This window comes from Camellia sinensis, chromosome 3 (genome assembly GCF_055761805.1).
Source record: "Camellia sinensis isolate YWXY chromosome 3, ASM5576180v1, whole genome shotgun sequence".
Taxonomy (NCBI): Eukaryota; Viridiplantae; Streptophyta; class Magnoliopsida; order Ericales; family Theaceae; genus Camellia; species Camellia sinensis.
The window spans coordinates 140,128,717-140,155,676 of NC_138963.1; the positions used below are offsets into that span (position 1 = coordinate 140,128,717).

A 26,960-nucleotide genomic window follows, 5' to 3' on the forward strand; every position below is an offset into this window, starting at 1 on the left:
GTGTGATGCATGCCTTCCAACCCCACGTCTTTCTTCCTTTTATTTACCAGCTTATGATGGTTAGTTTAGGGCACGTTTCAATTAGCATACTTATGATCATATGTTTGCATCCATTTATCTGTCTTGCATGCACCGGGCTTGGCGCATCATACTAACTGCATTGTATTTCAATTCCGAGTTGAATACGTGTATCAGTTGTTGCATTTCATTTGCCATTTTAGAATAGCCGAGCCTATCTTAGTTGTATTTTTGCATGTGTTGCATTAGGCATTTCAGCATAGTTAGGATTCATGCATGATTTCTAATTAGCTTCTTTCTTTGGCTTGGAGTACTCGGTAAGTATTTGTGCTTTAGCATCCTTGCATGCGTGTGAGTGACTGCCATGATAGCATGCTTACCATAAGGCTATTTGCTTATGTGATATAACTGCCTGAATGCCTGTGGGTGAAGGTTGGGTTATTTGAATTGGAACAATTCACCAATTGAGAGTTTTAAGCCCACTTAAGAGTGGCAAAATCATGTTTTCTTAAGCCCACTTGAGGGTGGCAAATCCATGTCTTAGCCTACTTGCGAGTAGTACCATCAAACCATCTTTCGAATAAACAAACATGAAATGTTTTGTTCCAACTCAAACGATCCAGTCTATACTTGTATGTTGTGTGCATCACATAGTAATTCTAGGCTCATAACCGGAATAAGAGCACATAATGTTTTCAAAACTCGATATCATGGTTAGTAGAGGCCGATCTCTGATCGGGCGAGCGGGGGTGCTCACGAAGTGACCTTCCCCAATCGTACCCAAGTTCCCAAGCCGAGACAACTTTGGTGATGACGGACACGTTGCCTTAGGCATGAGTCAGGGTTTCCTAAATTCCCCCAAAATAAAATATTTAGGTGGCGACTCTATATCTAGCAAAGTAGTCCATGTTTGGCACTTCTTTCTAAAAATCAGTTTTTCAAAATGATTTGCCGGATTTTGACTCTTTGATGATTCATCGGTCTTGCATTGCACTCCGCGAGATTAGATACAAGACCGTGACATTGAGTCCAAACTGTAGTAAGCCCCAATGGACAAAACGTGATTTCTCCCGGGACGTTCGGGGACGTCTACACCTCAATAATAAGATCTGATAGTTGTAACTCTAAAATCTGACTTCTGTGCAGCTTTATAGTGAACACCGCTCGAGCCATGGAATGGCCGCTCAAGTAATGTGACTCAAGTGCGTGAAATCCATAAATGCCTTTGCTCGAGTGGTAAAACTTCGCTCGAGCGGTTAGGTAAAAAAATCAGGCACAAATTACAATTGAAGCTATGTTTGTTTGCGAAATTGACAACACAAAGAGACCTAAAAATCTCCCCCTTTGTCAATTCCCGGACAAAACATTCTAACAATTATTCCAAACTGACACACACACTAGACATAAACTCCTAACCGCTCTAACACGGTGCAAAGCGAGCCACCTTGAGAGATTATAAAACACCACACACAAAAATAGCAAAAAATAATAAATATAATCCAAATAAATGACCAGAAATAATAAACATAATAATCCAAATAGCAAATAAGTCACCCCTTTTTTGTCCAGGAGAGACAAAGTTACACAAAACTGTCCAAAGAACCAACCCAATATGAACAACAAAATACTATCCAAGGGATAAAGAAAAAAGACAAAACATGTCCATGGACAAATAAAACAAAGATACATGAAACCAAAGTATGTCCATAGATAAAAAAGAGCACAACCAATCACTGATATGGTAGAGGTGGAGGCTGCTACATTTGGAGAAGGGATAAGATCTAAGCGAGCTGCAAGGATGACTGATCAACAGTATGCTCAATACGACTGAGTTAGTCATCAAATGCATCAATCTGAGCGTCCATCTGGTCTAGGCACTAGGTTATAGAATGCTCAAACTGACAAAGCTGGTCCCGAATAGTCTATGGACGGACATCACGCTTATCCTCACCGACAACCGCAGAATCGAGCTCGACCTCATTGGTGGTCTTCACCTGCATTAGAAGTACTTGCCCCGGAAGAATCCCCTTTAACATTTCTCGACTCTGGGAGACAATCTTTTTGGTAAATGGTTTGATTGGGGTTGCATACTTATCATCATTGGAAGTTGGAGTCTCAAGGGAGGTGAGAAAATGATTGATGAGTCAACCATAAGGACGACCTGAAGACTTTTTACCCCCAAAAACTATTATCATTTTTTTGGATGAGGAGAGTTGCAAGATTAATGGACAGTTGGTGGTCTATATAGTATAAAACATAACCTTGTTCTTGGGTAATGTTGGAACTATGGGTGGTAACAATGGGTTGGCACAAAGAATCAGGTTAAGCAGCCAAAAATGAGAGAGGAGCTCATATTGTTTGATCAAAGCCCCTTTAACCCAAACTTTTAGTGTACCACACAAATCAAATGCTACTAGGTTGAAATAACAGGTGAGAGAGGCAAGAAATCGATAATAATAGTTCTAACGTGTGGTGTGACAACCCCACTTTGTATTATACTATTAAGTGGTAATTATACTTACGATTATGTGTTTAATGTGAATTTGGATGCTAATTATGTGATTATGTATGTTCTTGAATTCATATCTGTTTATTGTAGGAAAATTTGTTCGGTATTCGGTAATAAGCTAAAATTGAGAGCCGTAAAGGCGACAAAAATCGAAATTGACTGTGTCATTATGATTAGCATAATTTTTAGAGCATACGGTGAAATTTAATTAAAAATTGATTCGGATAAAAATAATTAGATTAAATTCGATTAAACTGGAGCCTTTATTAATTAGCACTAAACCTTGATTAGCCATTTTGATTAGTCAAGCATATATATAGATTAAGTTATGTGTTTAGACTCATTTTGAACACTCAAAAATCTGAGGAGAGCCATTTTAGAGAGAGAGAGTGATCCATTCTAGAGAGAGAGAGAGATCATCTTTGAAGATTTGCTCAAGCGAATTGAGGATTGTGAAGAGTAGCTCAAGAATCTACTAATACAAGTGATAATCAAAGCTCTAGGTAAATAACTGAACTCTAATTCATGAGTTTAAGTTCATAATTATGTGAATTCAAAAAGAGTATGTAAATAAATGTAAGAATTGAGTTGAACAAGTGGAGATTAGGATCAATACGTGCATGCATGTATAAATTTGTTATATTTTCTCATATTTGAGTATAAACCATGATAATCATGTTGAATTGGGAGTTATTTGATACATGCATTCATGAGTCATAAGGTTATGAAACTCAATTCCATGTTTTGAAAATGAGATAACAAGAGTTCAAGCTAGATTCACATATGTATGAAAGTTGAGAGTTTCATTTTGTCAAATTCATGAAGTTTATGGTTCAAATTTTGATGAATTCATGGAATTTTGGAACAATGGGCTAAAACTAACTTCAAATATATGTATTTGAAAGTGTTCTTGCATGTTTGAGTGAGTCATGCATGAATTTGGAGCCTTAAAGTTGTGTTTGAAGCTCAAACAGAATTTTGGAAAATCCAAAATTCGAGCAGTTCGCTCAAGGGATAGAAGTGTCGCTCGAGCGTACATTTTAAGCTCCCAACACTTTTGTAGACATTGGGGTTGGCTCAAGCGATCAAAAGACCGCTCGAGCGACCACCCTTTATTTTTAATCTTGGCTCAAGCAACCAAAATGTTGACTCGAGCGTAAAATGAGAAAATCCAGTACTTTTGCAGACCAAGAAGTCCACTCAAGTAACCAATATTGCACTCGTGTGAAGTGCCCTATTTTTGACAAGTTATTTTATGTTTCCATTTCCATTCTTTTTCATTTCTGAGCATTCTTAGGCATATATTGAGCATCTTAAATAAACTAAAGAGTTAGAAAGAAGCCTAAGAAATATAAACGAATTTGAGAATGGATTAAATTGTATTGTAACCCAATTTTCGTATGTGCTATGAATTGTGTAGGGTCAACCGCGAGGACGAATCAACCATCTGAACACTATGAGTGATATCTTAGTAAAGATATTTTCATGTGTGTTATTTTCTAAATACTACATGTGTGGTAAGTTTTCCAAACTCATGACTTTGTATTATAAATGAGTATTCTACCTATCCGATTCATAAAAGACTTGAAACGTAATTGATAAGCACGAAATTATAAGATTGGACCAAAGGTCGTTTTGTATGAATACACAATAGGGTTGTTTGGTATGTTTGATGAGAATATGAAATGGGCCCGAGGCTATTTGGTATATTTGACAAGGACACGGAATGGGCCCTAGGTTGTTTAGCATATTGGACAAGATAGGCCTACCTAAGGTCATCTCACATATGAATTGGACCAAAGGTTATTTTGTATGATTGTTAAATGGACCAAAGGTCATTTTGAACAAGGAATTGATTGGACCAAAGGTCGTTTTCAATGTGAATATGATTATCTTATAAACGTACGCATGAATATGAATTTGAAAGTAATAGACCTAAGGTCATTTCGTACATACGATGTGATGGACCAGATGGTCATTTGTGCATGGATCCATCAAATATGAACATGATCTTGAATTGAATATATGCATAGATATGACTATGGAAATGTTGGACCCAAGGTCGTTATGTCCCTTTGACATGTACTATGTATAATGGATTGGACCAAAGGTCGTTCTGCTATGATTTGTTTAAGTACGTTATGAATGGGAATTTAGCAACTCTGGCTTAAACCCAACCTGTTTATTGTTTTGGATTGGAGATTCCTTGTTGTATTTGGTTGTTCATGTCCTTATTCATCTTGTACTTCATTGAGTTTGGCTATTGGACTATCGTTGTCGTGTTTAGAACAAGTTGGTAGTTTGTTTTTCAAAATAAATTCTGCCCAAATTTTGGCCTCTTCGCTCGAGCCGTCTTTTGTCGCTTAAGCGGTCCTTATGAACTCTCAGTACTTTTGTAGGTCTACAAAAGTACTAGGAGGGTGGTGTTTTACCTCGAGCGGTCCTTTTTGCGCTCGAGCTATCATTCTTGCGCTCGAGCGGTCTTTTCGAACTCTCAATACTTTTGTAGGCCCGCAAAAGTACTAGAGGGTGGTGTTCTTCGCTTGAGCGGTAACTTTGTTCGCTCAAGCGGTCTTACTTGCTGTGTCTAGTCGCTAGAGCAACCATTCCTGCGCTTGAACAATCTGCTCGTATATCAATCCATAAAGTCACATTTTTGGATCACTTTTTCACATCTCTCTCTCTCTCTCTCTATAAACACTCCAAATTCTCAGATCTCTTTCCTCTCTCTTTAGTTCTTGAATATTTGGCCCAAATACACCTTGATACACCAATTTCTCTACCCTAGTTCCTTTGTTAAAAAGGTAAAGCTTACCTAGAGTTTCGTTTTCTTCAGAGCAAAGTTCATTTTCGGCTTCGTCAAGTTCCAACTCTTCTTCTTCTTGGTTCTTGTGTTTGAGGTAAAGATTATTTTAACCCTTTTTATGATTTTTAACTTACTTATTTGCTTTCCCAAACAAGATAGTGATTTGGGGATTTTTGAATAAAACTTAGGGTTTGGTTTTGAAATCAAAAGAGGAGTTTTCAAAATGGGCTTTTCTATATGATTGTGGCTTTATATAAATGGTTGGGTTGTGCTAAATGATGAATTTTATCTATGGAGATTGCTTTTTAAAGAAATGGGGTTTTGTCCTAAATTATGGGAATTTGATTTTTGAAGAGAGGAAATAGAATTGATGTTGGTTATATCGAATTGAAACAATGATGATAATGGTGGAGTTGGATATGAATTATCACTCCTACTTGGAAATATTGAAAAGTATATCTGTGTTAAAAATTTATTTATCTGTTTAGAGATATCTGTTTTGGGCTATTGGTAGAGGATAGCTATGATTGTTGTAGAAACTGCATGAGAATTAGGTAAATTGAAACTATTTTCTCATCCATATGCATTGAGCATTGTAAGATATCTAACATATTGAAAATGTTGTTGTTTTAAGAATAATGGGTGTACACCTTGGTGAATCGTGTAGTTATGGAATTATGTTGCCTTGTGTGTCCTTGGGGAAGTCCAGAAGGCTAGGTGTCGAGCATTCTAGTTAATACCGATAAAAATGACAAATTGGTAGTGCTTGTAGCCTACTTGCAGACACATCCTAGAGATTCTCAGTGTTGTATCTACTGCCCTGATTTCTATTGTAAAGCAAATAGATTATTGAATTGTGATGTAACCTAGCATTGCATGGTTTTGGAAAGAGATATAAAATGTTTTGACACATGCATTGCATATGTATTCACCTTATAACTCTGTTAAGATTCATACACTGTGTTAGAGAATCTTTATTAGGCTTTGGCTCACTCTATGTGATAAATCATTTTCAGGTGCTGATGATATGTCTTCGCCAAGGTAATAGCTTAGGAGAATTTGGAACAAAGAGCTTCTATTTTTGTTATTGTTGTATTTATTTTGTACAAGCCTAGGGCTTTATTTGTATTAAGTTTAAACTCACTTTTATCGCAACCACGTATTGACTTAAAAGTTGTAGCCATTAAGGCATTCATATATCTGTTTGACTTTTATTTCATATTATTAACTTGTGGCACATGCTATAGATTCAGTGTTAAGGCTTATGAAAGTATAAATGCATGTGTTACTTTTTTGTACACTTGAAGTATATGAATGGAAGGTGATTATGTTCGGAAATATATTGTTAATTAATGACTGCCATGGGATAAATATTGGTTATTATTTCGAAGCGTTACAACTTGGTATTAGAGCTACCGGATTCGAATACCTTGGGATCGTGGGGGAGTGGTTATTATCACAATGTGTTCCCTTGCTAGATGATATTAGGAATAAACCTGGTATGCTATGTGATAACATGCTTACGTGACTAAGTGGGTATGGGATTTAATTTCTAATTGATTAGGTCTACGAGTTTCTAGAAGTCCTGTCAGAAGAGCACTTGATCACTGTTATTTCTAATTAGAACTCTAGCAACATCGCGGGACGATCATTATCTAGAAAGGAAATCCGTATATGTTTATGTGACTACGTGCTTATATGGAGTGAATTAATTGTTGTCCACTGTTTTAGGACGCGAGTGAGTTAGTTTCAGCACATTTGTAAATGTACTAATCTCTTGTGTTCCCTTTATTAGGATGTCAGGATGTGGACGTGGTGGTGGTAGACGTAGCAGGCCTAGACAGTAGAAGGTGCCATTACCAGATGATATTCCAGCGCAGGAAAAAGGGGTTGGTCAGGCCAATGTGGCACTGGTTGATTAGCAGGTCATGGGCGCTTTAGCCCATTAAATGGTCAGAGCTTTGTAAAAATCCATGGACATTCTCAGAGCTGAGAATCAAGTCTAGGCCCATGTTGCCGAGACAGAGCCGTCTTTTCTGAAGAGGGAGTTCTTCTCGTCGAATCCGGATGAGTTTGTGGGTGATTTGAAAGAGCCACTGAAGGCGGATGAGTGGCTAGAGCAGAGCTGAGAGTGACCTTGGCATCCTTCTAACTGAAGGGATGTGCGAGTCAGCGGTGGATGTTTGTGCAAGGGCACATTAGGGGAACTTGGGAGGCTTTTGTCAATGCCTTCCAGGACAAGTTTATACCTCTCACTATTAGGGAGAAGTTGAGGGAGTAATTCTTGAAGCTCAAGCAGCTTAACACACAGGTGGCAGTGTTTCAGGCTGCCTTCACTAGTTTGTCGAGCTTTGCACCAGCAATTTGTGATTCGATACAAATTTAATTGCAACAATCCCCAAACAATCAAAACTAACAATCTAAATCATCTAGCACGTACGAAAGTGATTTAGATTATTTTTTCACAATTAATAAATCGACAAAAATGATTTTTACGTGAAAAAAACCATAGTTGGAGCACCTCCAATTGTGATTAAAAAAAACCACGAGTGAAACGCCACTAATCAATCCACTATGAAGAATGAAATACACAAGATTATCAAATAATTTACCCAACACTCTATAAAATTGTCTTCAACATCTTGTGTAGCCTTCGTCTCATAATTGATTAGTCTGATGTTGAATCCACAACACCCACGTCGAATCCATGACAATGAGCTACTTTAAACTCCTTCAAAGCCTTCACGCTCGAATCTTCAGAATCCACCGAATATGAACTCTTTGATTTGAATTATCAAACAACCCTTTGGTGTAAACGATTTAGATCATGAGATTAACTCACCAAGACATCAAAGGAAACAAGTAAAGTACCTCTAGATAAAAACCCTAACCCTCAAGAATCAGATCTGGAAGTTATAACCCTAAAATTTAACTTCTGCATAGCTTTATAGTGAATAGGGTCGCAAAAACCGCTCGAGCCATAGAATGGTCGGTCGAGCGGTGTGACTCAAGTGCGTGAAATCCATAAATGCCTTCGCTCGAGCGGTAAATGCTTCGCTCGAGCGTAAAATTAGAATTTTCAGTATTTTTGCAAGCTCCTAGAACTACTGAGAGATCAACTTCTTCACTCGAGCAGTAAATGCTTCGCTCGAGCAATCAGGTAAAAAATTCAGACATAAATTACAACTGAAATTATGTTTGTTCGCAAAATTGACAACACAAAGAGACCTACCACTTTTCTTTTTTTCCAATGTCTAGAAGTGGTTTGGAAGTATTATAAATTTGATAATGTTGTTCTTTTTGTGTTTTTTTTTTTTTCTTAAATGAAAAAAATTATTCAATATACATAAATGTTTTTAAAAAAAATAAAAATAAAATAAAAAACATATTAAATGAGTTGGTGAAATATCGCTAGAGAATGGCCTAAGGTCATGAGGTGACCTACAGTTGTGCAAAAGTTAGAGAAGAGGTGCTAGAGGTGCGCTAAATTTGCTATTAAAAAAAAAAAAAAAACTACTGAAATCCGTGTCATACGAGGCACAATGAAACTAGTAAAGTTTTATACTAAATTCACAAAATTTACGAAGTCATTAAAGGTAGACTTTACTTCAAATTTGACACAAAATATAATAATATTATAATATAACAATTCATATAACTAAACTTGAAAAGATAAAATTGAGTTTCTTGGCACTTCTTAACGATAACAATTCATATATGTCAAGAAATAAGCTTTGTCATTCAAGCCTTTCAAGGTCTAATAGTAAGCACAAAAGCACAATAATAAGTTACCGTGTGGTAATTGATTTTTTTAGTTAATTTTTTAACTACTTAACTATTTTAGTTTGGGATTGAAATTTTCTTTGGTTTGGCTTAACTTTTTTTACTTTTAAGAAGAAAAATAAATAAATAAAATGATTATAATTTTAATATAATATTTTATCTTACTAACTTGGTTAACCTATTTTATCTTTTGTATTTTTTAGTTAAAAAGTCAATGCCAAATGAAACCCTGGACAATTTGAATCATCAACTCGTAATGAACTCATCAAGACCGAACAACATTCTCGACACAAGTTTCTCCCTATTTTTTTTTTTTTTTTTTAAGTACCCTGACCTAAAAACAAACTGAGGCATCGTTTGGCAAGTGGCTTTTTTAGCAAAAAAGTCAAAAAGTTACTAAAAAAGTCAAAAAGCCAACAACTTATACCAAAAAGTCAAAGGTTCCCTTTTCTCTCTACTTTTGCACATCTTTTCGTAAAAAGTCAAAAAGTCATCCCAAACATACTAGTTTTTTTTACATCATATTTTAGCCAAAAAATCAAAAAATTACTAAAAAAATATGTTCCCAAACGAGGCCTGAGTCAAAAAGTCAAGGTCATAGGCTAAATTTTTTTTAGTAAAATGCCATTATTCAAAACATGTTTGTAAAAACACACAAAAACAACTAATACATTGGCAGGACGGCTAGGATGTCCCAATTTAATAAAGGTGGACACACTTTTTAATATAATTTTTAGTGTTACGTCTCAAAATTTTCATTATTCAAAATTTTTACATGATTTAAAGACCATGAGTAAATTACGACGTGAGAAAATGTGTATTTACTGTAAATTATTGGAATTATTTAGAACTTTTTATTATTGGATAAATTACATTATGCACACTTGTATTTTATATCTAATCTTAGGCCTTGTTTGGTATGATCTCAAAAAGTCAAAAAGTCACTATCTTATTTAAGTCGCATCATCTTATTTAAGTCATATCACTTCTCCAACACATCACTTCAAACTCAACCCATACTCAACTCATATTTCATAAAAAATCAAAAAGTATACTTATTTAAATCATCCAAAACCACCCCTAAATTTGGTTAATTTAGGTCTGTTGTTTGTCCATTAATTGTAACTGTTCACCCATTGCAGTCTTTGTTACATTGGAATATGGTCCTTTCTTTAGTTTAGTGTTAAATTATCCTTCCATTAGTTATGGTTACATTATAATATGGTCTTCCATTAATTTAGTGTGAAGTTAACATAAAAATGTTGTAGACTTTTTGTTTTTGCTTTATTAACGTAAAATTGCCCCCCAAACAAAACCGAAACCATGATGAGAGTGCAGACTCTCACAATGTACAAAGATGAGATCAAATCAAATCTTTCGTACCCTTAATATTATTATACTTTTTAGGCATGGCATGGCAACACCTATCAAGAAAAAAAGGGACCCCTAATGAGTTATATTAATCCCATTTGCCAGGTCTACTACACAGTTTGGTCACCCACCCACCCTCACTCTCACTATGGTCCGATATGCCCATCCTCATTCCCATTTTCTACAACCTTGAAATAACCTTCTTTTTATTCATATTTTCAAATTATCAAAAATCAAGAATTGAAAAGGTTTTGGAAAATATGCACCTGTTACGTATTTTTGTGGTGTATATTGTGTATTTTTATGATAAATATTACATAATTTTTTTGTAGAGTTACGACAATTTGTGATTCGGAAATGAAATTTCACATTTTGTGATAATATTACGCATTTTTTTATCCAAACATTTTCTAACCAAAATATATGTAACATTGCCACAAAAATGTGTAACATTACATAAAATATATAACTCCATTTCTAAATAACAAATTGTCATAACTCTATACAGATTTTTCTACTAAATAGGGTCATTTTTTAACATTTTTTTTTTCCTCAAAATTAGGTCATCTCAAACTTGCCTTATTTATGAAGTCATGGTCTAATTTGATGCAATTTTAAATATAAAAAAATTACAATTGAGAAATAAGTTTATTATATATATATATATATAAACAATAAAAAAAACTTAAGTTTGGTAAATAACTCCATATCTACTTGTATAAAGCTGGAGAATGTTATATGCATACAAATATGTATTTTGAGGAACAAATTCTCTCCAATATATTATTTGGATTGATATATGTGTTATTTGGATCTATGGAGCCCATTACAGATTATTGATACCTTATTATACTCACTTTTAGATCTCACTCTAGTGATCTGCATTATTTATCTAGAAAGCCTCCAAATGTGGATCATCATCCAAAAACAAAAAACAAAAAAACTAGTTTCATTCAACAATCGTATCTACGCAATTTTTTTATGTTAGTCTTCAAAAAAAAATGGACGACAAATATAACTTTAAAATAAGCCATTTATTTCTAAAAAGAAATATAATGAAATTATGTGAAAATGATTATCATTTGAATTTGGTTTTTTATGGATGATCTATCCAAATGGTTCTAGAAGATGAATGACGATTGTAATCACCAAAATCATTTTTCTAAAATGTCTATTGTATACTTCATCATCCATATGTCCATCACCTTCATCCATGTAATGCCCCAAAAATAATAATAACAACCCAACTCATAGTATTTAATATAAATATAACATATGAGACAAGAATCTTCCATTTATACTCTTTCATCATACAAAAGATGACATATACGCGTATAAATTCATAAATCCTAGATCCTAAATCTATAACATATAACATGTGTATAAGAATTGAAATAAAAGGAGAATCAAGTAATTTTATATCCTAATGGCTATATCTTTCCAAGTCAATGCTTGAGTACAATAAAATGAGTTCAACTCAATACAGTTAAAACCCAAGACTTGTACAAAAATAATTACATCAAAAGAAAAACAAAAAAAAAACTCTTGGCTCCAAGTCCTCCCAAGTTATGTCCTTGGTGAAGGCATATCATCTGCACTTGAAAGTTGTTTCCACACAGGGTGAGCTAAAACCCAGTAGAGATACTTTAACACCATGTATAAATCTCAACGAAATCATAAAGTGAATGCATATGCAATGCCATTTATCAAACGTTTTACAATTTTATCTCAAAACAATGCAATGTCAGGATTATATAACAATTCATGAAAAAATGTATATCATAAAATAAGGCAGTGGATACAAAACACTAGGAATCTTTAAATACATGTCTGCCAGTAGGCTATACAAGTACTGTCAAAGCCATTTTATCAGTACTAACAGGAATGATCGGTGCGCGGGTTTCTGGACTTTCACCAAAGACATATAGGCCAACAATATAAACCACAACCACACTCCTAAACCAGATTCACCAAGGTATACTCCCTTTTTCTCAAAAATAATACATTTTCAATGCTTAAGTATGAAACAATGTTCAATGCAAGATGTATGAGTGATTAGTTTCAATTCACCTAATTCTCATATAATTTCTACAACAATCAAAGATATCCTCCATTGATAGCCCAAACAGATATTTCTATTCAACAAATAATTGCTAACAAAAAATATAATCTCATCATTTTCAAAATGGGAGCGATATTACATATCTAACTCCGCCCTCATTATCAACAGATACATTCATTTCATCTTTCAAAACCCAACATCTTTTCCCTTTTCTTTTCGTAAAACCAACATTAATAATTTTCAAATAAAACTTCATTTATTTCCAAAAATCACTTTTAAATAAAGATCCTACCATATTTCAACACAATCCATCAATATACACACATCTATAACCCTTCTCAATCATTTATTAGAAATACCCCTCTTTTACTTTTCAACACCAAACCCTAGGTTTGATTCAAAACCCTCAAATCACTAAATCTTTTTAATGAGAAAATAACTAGGTTAAAAATCATAAGAGAGGTTGAAGAAATACCTACCTTAAGAATTGAAGAGGAAGAGAACAAGTGTGAAACTTTGGCAGAGCCAAAAATGATATCATCTTCGATTAGATTGAAGCTCTCAACGTGCTCTACCTTTTTCTCCAAAGAATCTAACACCGGAACAGGTCTCTCTTCATACGAGGCATCATCATCTACCTCTAATTTGGTCTAATCTAGCATGTGTAAAGGATCAGGCTAGTATTTCATGAGCATACAAATGTGAAACACGTTATGAACCCTTAAAATCTAGGGTGGTAAGGCCAAACAATAAGCTACCTCCCCAATGCGCTCTAAAATCTCAAAAGGCCCAATAAATCTAGGAGATAACTTCCCACTCTACCCAAATTTCATCATACCCTGACTCAGTGATATTTTCAGGAATACGTGATCCCTTACTTCAAAAGATAGAGGTGTCCTCCTATGGACAGCATAACACTTTTGGCGACTCTGAGCCGAAAACAACCTCTTATGAATAAGTGCAATCTTCTTTGTCGTTTTTTGGACTAACTCTGGACCTAACATAGGTGCATCACCCACCTCGGTCTAACACATAGAAGATCTATAAGGTCGGCCATACAAGGCCTCAAAAGGTGTCATATTAATACTCACTTGAAAGTTATTATTGTAGGCAAATTCCACCAAAGGTAAATATCTCTCCCACGATCCCTTAAAATTGAGAACGCAAGCCCGGAGCATGTCCTCTAAAATCTGAATGGTGCGCTCAGACTACCTGTCAGTCTGAAGATGATATGCGGTACTAAAGGTCAACTTAGTGCCCAAGGCACCCTGTAGGCTCTGCCACAACCGAGCCGTAAAACAATAGTCACTGGAACCCATGAAGTCACACTATATCTCTAACATATAGGTTGGCAAGGTAGTCTACTGAGTCACTCGTTTGCATGGGTACAAAGTGTGCAAATTTGGTCAACCGGTCGACAACTACCCATACCGCGTCATTACCCCATTGAGTCCTTGGAATACTTACAACAAAATCCATCATGACATGCTTCCACTTCCACTCGGCTATAGGCAAAGGTTGCAACAAACCCGCTAGTCTATGATGTTCGGCCTTCACTTATTGACAAGTAAGGCACTTCGAAACAAACGCGACTACATCTTTTTTCAACCCCCTCCACCAAAACTGGCGAGTAAGGTCATGATACATCTTTGTGCCTCCCAAGTATACCACAAGACATGAATGGTAGAACTCTTAGAGTACCTCCTCTCTACAAGATTCTAGCACATAAAAAGGTCCCCTGAACATTCAGGGACCTTTGTTTGGAGCCCCTCATCCGTTCCTCCTCCGCTTGGATCATGGTCCTTAAATGGGCCGCCGACTCCACAAGACGACCATAATTCCTAATCATTGACCTAGCTACCTTAAAAAGGAGCCTAGTCCTCAACCTCTTCTCGAACTTGATGCAACGGCGTTCCTCCGTTGCCACAAGTTTCGGTGCAAACCTCGACAAACTAGTAAAAGCAATCTCAAACTCGACTATCGATGTGTTTAGCTGTTTAAGCTTCAAAAACTGGTCTCTTAGCTTCTCCCTTACTGTGGGTGGCAAAAACTTGTCCTGGAAGGCATTGACAAAAGCCTCCTGAGTCACACCGATATGCCCTCGTGCAAACTTTCACCACTAACTTGTATCTCCCTTTAGCTAGAAAGAAACCAAGGTCACTCTTAACCCATCGTCCTCGATACCAAGCATCTCGAACATCTTTACCATCTGTTCCAACCACTTGCCAGCCTTCAGTGACTCTTTCGGATCCCACAAAAACTCATCCGAATTCAACCAGAAGAACTCCCTCTTTAAAAAAGATGGCCCTGTTTCTGCAACATGGGCCTGGACTTGACTCTTAGCCCTAAGAATATCTATGGATTCCAGCAATGCTCTGGCCATTTCGTGGGCCAAGGCACCCATGACCTGCTGGGCTACTGGCTCGACCACGTTGCCATGACTAACTCCCTTCTCTTGTACTAGAATTTCATCCGGTATCAGCACATCCTGTCGTCTAGGCCTTCCACGCCTACCCCCGCCATACCCACGTCCAAACATCCTAATAATGGTAACACGAAAGATTAGCACACTTACAAATATACTGAAGCTAATTCACTCACGTCCTAATACGGTAGACAATAAGTAATTCATTCCATATAAGCATCGAATCACATAATCACAAACAAATTTCCTTCATAGATAATGACCATTCTGCAACATTTCCAGAGTTCCAGTTAGAAATAATAATGACCAGGTGCTCTTCTAATAGGACTTTTAAAAACTCGTTGATCCAATCAATATCTTAGAAACTGAATCTCATACCCATCTAGTCACAGAAACATGTTATCACAAAACATACCAAGTCTACTTCTAATATTATCTAGCGAGACAAACCCATTGTGGTAAAAATCACGTCCCACGATCTCAAAGTATTCAAACCCGATAGCTCTGATACCAAGTTGTAATGCCCCAAAAATAATAACAACAACCTAACTCAAAGTATTTAATATAAATATAACATGTGAAATAATAACCTTTCATTTATACTCTTTGATCATACAAAAGATGACATATGCGTATATAAATTCATAAATCCTAAATCCTGAATTTATGACATATGACATGTGCACAAGAATTAAAATAAAAGAATAATCAAGTAATTTTATACCCTAATGGCTACATCTTTCCAAGTCAATGCTTGGGTACAACAAAATGAGTTCAACTCAATACAGTTAAAGCCCAAGGCTTGTACAAAAATATTACATCAAAAGAAAAGCAAAAGAAGCTCTTAGCTCCAAGTCCTCCTAAGCTATGTCCTTGGTGAAGGTATATCATCTGCACTTGAAAGTTGTTTCCATATAGGGTATGCTAAAGCCCAATAAAGATACTTTAACAGGTTCTATAAATCTTAACAAAGTCATAAGATGAATGTATATGCGATGCAATTTGTCAAACGTTTTACATTTCCATCTCAAAACATTGCAATGTCAGGACTATATCACAATTCATGAAAAAATATCCTTTACATCAAAAAACAAGGTAGTGGATACAAAACACTGGGAATCTCAAGGTACGTGTCTACCAGTAGGCTATACAAGTACTACTAAAGCCATTTTATCGATACTAATCGGAAGGATCGGCACCTAACCGCGCAGGTTTCTGGACTTTCATTAAGGACATATAGGCCAATAATATAAACCACAATCACACCCTCCTAACAAGATTCACCAAGGTATACACTCATTTTTCTCAAAAATAATACATTTTCAATGTTTAAGTATGAAACAATGTTCAATGCAAGATGTATGAATGATTAGTTTTAATTTACCTAATTCTCATGTAATTTCTACAACAATCAAAGCCATCCCTCCACCGATAACCCAAAATAGATATTTCTATTCAACAGATAATTTCCAACAAAAGATATAATCTCATCATTTTCAAAATAAGAGCGATATTACATATCTAACTCCACCCTTATTATCAATAAATATATTCATTTCATCTTTCAAAACCAAACATCTTTTTCCTTTTTTCTTTCATATAACCAACATTAATAATTTTCAAATAAAACTTCCTTTATTTCCAAAAATCACTTTTAAAGAAAGATCCATCCATATTTCAACACAATCCATCAATATAAAAATATCCATAACCCTTGTCAATCATTTATTTGAAAAACCCTTCTTTTACTTTTCGACACCAAACCCTAAGTTTAACTCAACCCCCCCCCCCCAAATCACTAGATCTTTTTGATGAGCAAATAACTAGATTAAAAATCATACGAGAGGTTGAAGAAATCCCTACCTTAAGAATTGAAAAGAAAGAGAACAAGTGTGAAACTTTGGCGGAGCCGAAAACGATATCCTCTCCGATTAGATTAAAGCTCTCAACGTGCTCTACCTTTTTTTCCAAAGGACTATGGTGGAGAAATCAACGGATGATGGAGTATTTGGGGTTTTAAGGCAAGAAGTAGAGAGATAGTGTGAAGAACTAGGGTTTTGGAATGTTTTATAGAGAGAGAGGAAGTGAAAAAGTGATAAAAATTTTCTTTTCCCAAACTAATATACGTGTAGACCGCTCGAGTGAACAAAACACTGCTCGAGCATACAGTCGCCCCTTCCTAGAAATTTTTCAAACTGAAAAAGACCGGTCGAGCGCAAGAATTACCGCTCACGAAGAACACCCTACTCACAGAAGTTTTGTAGACCTGCAAAAATACTGTGAGATCTCAAAGATAGCTTAAGTGCAAGAAAGACCGCTTAAGCGAACAAGTGAAAATCTGGACAATAACTCTTTTGAAGAACTAACTCCCAACTTATTTCAAATACACCAATAACTCCCAAACACTCAGACTCAACTAACAATACAGTGCATAAGGACATGAACAACTAATAATCCCAAATCTAAGAGCATGAAATGGATCGAGTCTAAACCGAAACCGTTATAATCCAAATACTCATATTCATATTTGAATAATACATACGGTTGCAAAAATGAGGGCAATTAAGTAAAATTATTAAATAAAGGGAGAGTAATTGTCATTTAACGGTAGTACATTAGAGGTGAGCATGGTCCGGATTAGGGTAAAATCATGACCAATCGGTTATCTACGGTTCTTAAAAAAAATGGAACCAATCCAATCCATTTAAATCGTGGAACCAATCCGAACCAATTCATTTAAATACGGATTTGATCGATTTAGGATCACGGATTCACATAATTAAATAACAAAAAAAATATATATAACATTTTAATTTTATAAAAGTATAAACATAGCATCATATTAGTTCCAAAATAGCAACATGTCTTTCCATAATAATGACATACTGTTTTAAAATTTAGACAATCATAAGAAAACTGCTCCACTATAAGTATTTAGATCATTACAAATTAAAACTAAAAACCAACAAACAATAGCAATAAAAGCATATACTACGTGGATTTAGGTTTGGGTTTAGGTTTTATATAGAATAAGAAAGGATACTATGCAAAAGGGTGTATGATATAAATATAGGCTATTTGTATATAGTTCAGATCGGTTTCAATCCGGAACCGTGAGGCTTAATCCAGAATCGATTCGTGAACTACGAATTTTTAATTTTTCAATCCGGAACCGAATCACAAATTTAAAAAACCAATCCACACCTACTGAATTGGACTGAACTGAGTCGAATTATGAATTTCACAAATTCTTTACTCAGCCCTATAATACATATTTAAATACAAGGATAATATAATAATTTCATCACCTCCATTAATATCATTAAAATTGGCATCACTGCATGATAGGTAAATAAATTTTCTTTTAATGAATTGCCTTATTATTATTTAACAAAATAGGAGAAATCTTATATGTAACTTCATATTATTCCCATGAAACTTCCACCAAGAAATGTATTCATTGATAAATAAATAAATAAAATTTTATTTATTTATTTATTTTTTATTATTATTGTCTACTTTAGGTCTACACAATTTGAGTAACTCAAGGTATAGGTCCATAGGTCATTGAAAAATATTGTAAAATAAAGTGAGATAGTCCATTCCAATTTTCTCAATCTTGTAGTCTTACTCTATTTTTATTTAATTTTTTAATTTTTTTCACATTTTTCATGTGCATACATGCAAGACATGCTCCACCTACTTCAATGACACTAAAACTCCAAAATATATATATATATATATATATATATATATAAATTGGATAGGCATTAGAAAATGTGTAGTCAATCCTTTGGTACATTTGTTTAGTTATTCTTTTTTTGCTACCTGACAATTATATATCTTACATATAAAAATAGTTCCATATTGTGCTTCCACTCATATACATTATGACACCTTTATGCAGCCATTGTACATCCACAACAATATTTCTAGTGATATAAGATTGACCAAATTAATAAATTTATTGTTATATACCAAGAGAGTGGGAAGCACATAACAATCCACTTAAGGGTCAATGCTGTGCTTTGTGTTTTATTTAATGTTATTTTTGGTAGGGAATAAGACAACTTTTTCCATTATTATCTACACTTTCAGGAAAAGCATTCAAATTAATACCCTGAAAAATAGACAAGTTTTATCTAAAATTTTAACACTTTTAAACCAATTTCTTTTTACTTTGGTAAATAACATAAAGTATGACCACAACATGGAAGTCAGCCAGGTAAACTGATTCCATTATGCTATTAGGGTTCCAAAATTATATATATATATATATATAAAATTCATCAAAAGAAAATCAAAGTTGCATAATAATATTTAAAAGAGACACAATTTTAAATATTTTAACTATTAAAAAATGAAAATTAGTATTAGAATTCCTCTTACATATGAAAAATTATTCGGTAATTCAAGAATATTCGTGTTTATGCACCCCACAAATCACTAAATACCAAAACCTTGTTATTTGTCAATGTTACAAAGTTATAGGCCCTTTTCACCAATAATAAAATTCCTAATACATCATCTAATCATGCCCCGAATCACCAAATAACTTCTCCTCAGGCCATATGAAACAGAGAAAATCTAAATGGTGATCAGTTTGATTGACTCTAGGCCATCCATTTTCATCCACATGACATGACCAATCAGTTGACTGTTTTTCATAAATTACAAGATTATTCTCAATTGTACTCTCATGGTCTCCAGCCCATCACTTGGCAATGACCTCACCAATCACCAAACACTATTCTATTTACTGTTCCTCTTAATAAACCATGTCTCTCCACCAATAGCATCTCACAATATTCTTGAGTCACCGTGTGGCCCTGACCAGAACCACCAAACAACTTCTCCCTCCCTCCAGAATAAAACAACTTAGAAGGCCATAATATTTGTGGTTACAATGGCTCAAAACTGTCAAAACGACATTATTTTGGGTGTAAAACATACCAAAACGATGTCATTTTGACAGTTTTGAGCCATTGTGACCCCAAAAATTGTGACCCTCAAACATTTTCCATAATAAAATAGGTTGTAGAGTAACCTGTTTTAATGTCATAAAAAAAATGTTAGTGATTTTAAAAATTTTATCAAATATCTTATATAGGTATAGGCCCATATAATGTAAGTCTCACACACATGTGAAACATTTGGTAAAAATTTTAATAGAACTTTTAGAATCTCTAATATTACTCTATTGTCACTGTTTATACTTTTCTCTATTTTAATTTCTTATATTTTAAAATTTAAGGTTAGTATATTTAATGTAATTTTAATGAGGTAAAAAAATTTAAATAGATAACAAATAATAATTGTTAGAAAGCTAACAAAATAATTCTTTTTAAATTTTACATTTTTATAATTAATTTTTAACTTGCAAAAAGAGTTATATTAAAGAAGACCAACGACATAAAACATAAAACAGACCGTGACATGACTACAAGGTCTCAAAAGGGAAATTTATTAACTCAACCCAGCCACACGATCTTTAGGGAGAATTACGAATGAGTGGGTTTTTTAAAATATATATATATATATATATATTTAAATACTAAAAAAAAAAGTTAAAAATTTAGTTATTAATATTTATAAAATTATCATTAATATATATATATATTTTTTTTCCAAATTTACACCAAACAGTAATTTCTCCTAATCTTTTTTTTTCTAATCATTTTTCTTCCAAATTTATTTCTTGAAATCAAAAGCTAATATGGGTGAAAAAAAGAACCAGCTCAATGGACTCGAACCAGTACAGTAACCATAGTACACGAATGACAACGAGTCTTTGGAGTAATTCTATTTACACATACTAAATCCTTCTCTCAGTGCTCATCTTTTTTCCAGACACACTTATGTTGTGTTTGGTTGAGAAATTTGAGAAGGAATTTGAAAAGAGAAAAGAAAAAGATCGGTGAAATATGAAACATACATACATTTCATCTAATTTTACACACATTTTCTCTTTTCATTTCCAAATCATTTCTTAAATCTCCCAACCAAATACAATGTTAATGAATTTGAAATCTTATGGTTTGCTCAGTACACATCCTACCCTACCACAAATACCCTCATCTTCATCATTCAAACCCTAACCCTAGCCCCCTAATCTTTATCTTCTTCATTAATCGGTGACCAACCACCTTCTCTGTCAACAAATTGTACTGAAACCTCCGCCCATCCTTCTATCATTGTTAGAAGCCATTACCAATCCATTTACTCCACAACATCTAATTTCACAATCCACTATTTCTTTATAAACCCTAGGCACTGTGACCCCCATATTTACACTACCCCATATGCCATGAATATGGCGTCTTTCTATGAAGAGATTAAGGAAGATGATATCGAATATGAAGTTGGGAAAGATGGCGCTACAGAAAAGTAGTCGAGGTCACCACCAAAGGAGCAGTAAGGGATTACGGCTTAGGAATTAAGGTTTTGAATGAAGAAATAAGGTTATTTCGATAATTTTATTTTTGAACAAAATTATAATTTTAAAAATGAAAAAAAATTCATTAAGTGTATGCACAAATATTATAGTATATGAAAATAAAATTACCCAAGCCTATAACCACCAAATTGACAAAATTGGCCCTCCCCGAACTTTGGAATAAAAGTGTCATCCTAAAATATATATAAAAAAAAGATTTAAATGTGACCTGCATTTCTGCCACGTGGACAGTGAAATCCCCCACAGTGGGGACCGAATTGATTTTGGGTCAAAATGATCCAAAATTCTTGCATTTAAATTTTGGCATGTCCCCTATGTATATAAGTAAATCTTTATGGACTCTCCTTAATCTTCTAAACAAGAATTAAACACAAAAATATATAATAATAATAAATAAATAAAAAATCATCAACAGTACAAAGAGATGGAGACAGTGAACAAAGAGAGAACAAAAATAAGAGAAACACCAGCGCATCTTTCTCTTGCTTTCTCTCCTTTTCATGTCTTACTCTGCTTAAACACTTACTGCCCCAATGCCCCTCTCTCTCTCTCTCTCTCTCTCTCTCTCACTGCAACCAAAAGAAAAGCAATCACCCTTCCCCTCTCTATCTCTCCACTTCTCTAGAGAAAGAGACTGACCCCATTATATAATATATATATATATATATATACATCATATCATGTGTGTTGAGAAAGAGAGAGAAAGAAATGGGTCCATTCGTGAATAAAAATTTTTAAAAAAAATGCCCGAAAAAATCAGGATTGAATAACATATCCATCTCTTTCTTCTATAAGCTGTACACTTTCACTTTTTATTCCAATCCTCCTCCCACTTTGAATCTTCTCTCTGAGAAACATTTTGCTCTGTTCCCTATACCTATCTTTCAAATCTTCACCATCATTGTTGGTTACCACAAAAATTTTAAAAACAAAGAAAACAAAAAAACAAAATACAACAAAAAGAAATCATAATCCAATTTTCCCTCTCCCCCCTGAATGTACAAATGAACTTACCATGGCTGATTCCACAAAATTCAGCCACGAGAACACCCACAACCCAACACCTCCGATCCGATCTGATCTCGGACCCACCGCCACTTATTTGCAATGCCCCCAATCTGTATCTGACCCCACCAGAACTACTGTTCAGTCAGGGGCAATAGCGCCAGATTTCCAAGCATCATCTTGCTCCAAAAAAATTGGGACTTGAGTTTCCTTTGGTGAATCTTGCAATCAAGACAATCTTGAATCTCTTCACTTTTCTCTCTATCTGCTGCTATCTGTCTTCTACAAAGATTCTCCCTACAAAATCCCGAAACCTCTTTGAGTACAGCTTCGGATCAACAGCAGAGATTGAGGTAGGGTCAGCTTGTAAGGATTTGTATGCGTGCTCTAGCTTCTTGCTAATGTCATAGTCTTGCAAAATGTCAATGATCCCAAAGTAAAGGACAACTTCATAGGTTTCACCGTTGCGTGAAGGGGTCAAATTACCAAATCCGCCTGGGCTATATTGATCGAAGTCGCTCCTTCGAGCCACCCGCTCTGCCCTTGCAGGCATGTTGGCCCCCAACCTGATCAATGGTTTCCTGATACAGGACATGTTCAAATTCAAATTCAGTATTATATTTATTCTGGGTAATAAATATATAACCCATTTCAAGCATTACAAAGTCCTAATAGAAATTGACAGGAAACTACATTTTTCCATGTTATCAATTGATGTTCACCATAGCAAATTGAAAAGCAACATGGCAATTTGGCAACACACATACAACATTCACTCTAGAGTTCAATAACTGCGTGGAATTACAGCAACAATTATCAAACATAGACTAGTTCTTATTTTAGGAAGGGAATAATAGAACCATATCTTGTGTATGCCCCACAAACAGCTGTTTGCTTATGAGCTACCACAACAATGTTGCCACAACCACCAAAACCATTTTCAATTATTCCAAGCAACAAGATCAAATTCAATTTAAGAAATTATTGTTGACCTAAATACCATTCATCTTATAATGTTAAAACTCAACCAGAACATGCTTTCATAATTGTTTCAAGGAAAGAAAATCTTTGGGTGTTAGTTAATAACTTAGGATAAGATTATTGACATTTCAAATTCAGAAAGGTAAGTCCCCTTTCGAGTATCAGAACATACCGTCCAGCGAGAACCCTATCCATGTCTTGTAGCTCTGCTTCAAGGAATCGGCAGCCACGCATAAACTTTTCATTTTGAAATGAATCCTTCTTCCCTGAAAATCAACCCAATTCAGTTCAGCATTCTTGCCACCCCTACAAATTTAACTACCTATGAATAGTTGTGATAATAAACACTAATTACCAGTTCGCAACATGAATGGTGAAAGACCCATTTTATCGCCAGTGTTGTCATCACGGAAGTGAAGACCAACTAAGAGACTATAATCCATGATTCTCTCTGCTTCCAAGAACTGACAGTCCCTATCAATTTGTCTGTAAATAAATTAAAGCATAAAATAAGTTTTAAGTATGAAATAGAGTAAGCACAGCAATCCAAACACAGTCAGAAATTAGGTCCAATATAAAACTAACTTTATGAGTTCTTGAAACCAGTTTCCTTGGATGCGAAACACAAAGTTCAGATCAAGGTCCTTAAGGGTAGTGGTTTCATCAATCTCCCCTTCAGGCTTGTCAGTTGTCCGGCCATGGGATGATCCTTTCAGGTCAAATCGTCTGTGGATTCGATACTCTGAGCAGAACAAGTTGCCTATTACGATGAATCGGGTCTAATTTCCACACACACACACAAAAAAACATAGAATGTAGTTAGAAATATGCAGAATTTCACATTCATGGATAAACAGCCAGAACTATGATAATTTGATTTTCATATCCCCGACATACCTTCAAGCCACCCACTGGCTTAACGCAATGTACACCAAAGAATTTTGTCACTAGTGAATTTTCGTAACGACAGACATGCTGGTAGTAACTTGGTAGCATCTTAATAAGAACCTGAACATAGAAATTACAAAATTTCAATCCCTAAACCTGATTGTGCCACGTTTTGGATGTCTTTTTGGATAACAAAGTCAGGTGTAAGTTACAAAACAAACAATAACAGGTTTGCCATTTGTGTAATCATAATAAACTTCGATCAACTATCATTGAATTTTTTTCACAAGACCGAAGTCAAATGTGGTCGGCAACTAACCTTGACTTCTGATTTCTTCACTGTTTTTATCATAAACCTGTCATCCTGAGTCAAGTAAAAGAAGCTTCCACTCTTCCCCGGAGATGAAAGCTCCCTCAGAGCGTCATTCCCGCAAATAGCTAGCATGTAATCCGCAGGATCAACTTGAAATAGCTCCCTCAAATGTCTGAATACCCAAAAATTCAAACCACCATTCACAACCACAAAAGTCTAGATTATAATATGGTAGTCAACATTGTGCGACTCAGATGATAAAAAACGTGCGACACAGGAATCGAACATTGAATGAAATTGAAAATCACAACAGGGCATTTCAATAGAATCAGTAATACCTAAACACCATGGGACAATAATCTTTCCACCGGAACTCCCAAGATTGATGGGGTGGTGTAATCTTTGATCCTTCTGATGGAAACCTAGTCCAGAACTTCTCCTTGGGATCGAAATCACTAGGTTTAAGGTCCCGTAGAATCGAAGCATGTTTCCCTACTGAATACCTACAATACAAGTAATCACCAACAATGCTAAAATTAACAAAACCCTCTAATTAATCAATCACAAGAATGACACAAAAAAAATTTAAAAAAAAAAAAATGCCGTGAACCAAATTCAATGAAATAATACCTAATACCCAGCTGGAGATTCAGCATCAAATCATAATTCTTATGACCTTTAGATATTGTCTGCCCTGGTTTCTTCACCTCACCACCAGTGAAACAACAGGGACCTCTCCGAAACTGCTTAATCTCTTCACAACCCCACCCTTTACCATCCCTATAGAACATGGAGGCCTCCACATTATCGATTATGTCACAAGTGATGTCACCAGCTTCTCCATCCGATTCCCAAATGCAAATCCTGGGAAAAGCCCTCTCCACGGACGACCTCTTCTTGGTGGCCGTGGAAGCCACCATTACGCAGTTGTCATCAATCTTGTGATTGAAAGTCAAGCTCTGGCGCTTATGATCGTTCCCAACAATGGATGTATTGTTTCCGGGATAGAAAGTCCCATTGAGAATCTGTTGTTGTGGGTTCTTGGAATCAGTGGTGTTACCGCTCTCTTTGCTCCAGCTTCCGATGTAGCAACTACCATCAGGCCAAGTAAAAACTCCATTTCCTTTTGGAACTCCGTTTTCCCAATTTCCATCGTATCGATTTCCATTCGACCAAATCAACATTCCTCTTCCATTGATAACTCCGTTTCGCCACTCACCCACGTACTCGTTTCCGTTCTTCCAGACGTACCTTCCGTGGCCGTCTTGGAGGTTGCGCCGCCAGAGGCCGTCGTAGAAGTCGCCGTTGGTGTAGCGTTTTTGGCCGTGGCCGTGTTTACGGTCGGCGACCCATGAACCACGGTACGTATCGGCGTCGGATCCGATAAAGGTACCGAACCCGTCCATTCGACCCGATTTGAAATCGCCTTCGAAAGTGGCTCCCGAAGCCCACGAGAACTTGCCTTTCCCGGATGCTTTCCCTCTCTTCCACTCCCCCTCGTACATACACCCGTCGGTCCACAGGTACTTTCCCGATCCGTGTGGCGCGTTTCCCGAGAAACTTCCCGTGTAGAGATCTCCGTTCGGAAGAAGCTTCTCCGCGGCGGCGGTGGTGGTTCTGGTTGTGGCTTGGGATCGGCTGCGGGATACCACAGCCACTGATTTGGTATCTGGTTCTCTCTCTCCTTCTTCCTCTGATTTCTTGTTTTCTTCATCAAATGATGACAATACTGGCTCTGGCATTTTGCTGATGTGCTTTGCCTCTCCTAGTCTCGCCGGAAACGAGCTGAGTCCTCCAGCTTCACTGGCATTTCCAGCTTTGTCTATATTATGTATTTATTTTTCTGTCTAATATTTGAGTCAATCTCTCTCTAGAAAACCTGTATTCTAGATTTGTAGAGAGAGAGAGAGAATGGGTGGGGAATCTGTAAACAGAAGAGGAAGGGAAGAAGGGCAAATAGTAGAGATAGAAAGATAGAGAAATAAACATACATACAACATAAAAGAGTAACTTAAAAATATTATATAAAAAACAGCCGTGCTTCAGGGCCCGAAAACAGGGGGCTCGAATGCCCCGTATTTCCATTTAAGGTAAAAAAAAAAAAAAAAGGAAAAAGAAAGTAAAAAAAAACAGTTTCTAAAAATGGAAATTAGGGGTATTAGGGGCAACTTTTTTAGGGCCACCAATCATTTTCCTATAAAAAATTAATTAATGAAGAGAGAGAGAGAGAGAGAGAGAGAGAGAGAGAGAGAGAGAGAGAGAGAGAGAGGGGGAGGGGGAATCATGAGCCGGCATTGTAATTGTCTAGGTAACGGTTGCTACAATGCTAATGTCCACCATAG

The 26,960-nt window shown here is 35.6% G+C and overlaps 1 protein-coding gene across 1 annotated transcript; it reads right to left on the reverse strand.

Moving 5' to 3' along the window:
* Window positions 1-22,213: 22,213 nt before the first annotated feature.
* Window positions 22,214-26,644, reverse strand: LOC114302013 (phosphatidylinositol 4-phosphate 5-kinase 1). The gene is made up of 8 exons (XM_028246971.2): window positions 25,249-26,644; window positions 24,957-25,121; window positions 24,625-24,790; window positions 24,315-24,425; window positions 24,003-24,196; window positions 23,773-23,903; window positions 23,590-23,683; window positions 22,214-23,017 (listed from the first exon to the last, which is right to left on the reverse strand). Exons 1-8 carry the CDS (start codon window positions 26,358-26,360, stop codon window positions 22,708-22,710), a joined length of 2,283 nt encoding a protein of 760 aa, XP_028102772.2. The 5' UTR covers window positions 26,361-26,644; the 3' UTR covers window positions 22,214-22,707.
* Between the last annotated feature and the right edge of the window lie 316 nt (window positions 26,645-26,960).

What these genes read in the sequence shown, in the direction of transcription:
- LOC114302013 (XM_028246971.2), bottom strand. Translation starts at nt 26,360, where the DNA reads ATGCCAGAGCCAGTATTGTCATCATTTGATGAAGAAAACAAGAAATCA. An exon ending in TGAAGAAATCAGAAGTCAAG is followed by an intron (nt 24,426 to 24,624) that starts GTTAGTTGCCGA and finishes TTCTATGTTCAG; the next exon opens with GTTCTTATTAAGATGCTACC. An exon ending in TGGTTTCAAGAACTCATAAA is followed by an intron (nt 23,904 to 24,002) that starts GTTAGTTTTATA and finishes ATTTATTTACAG; the next exon opens with ACAAATTGATAGGGACTGTC.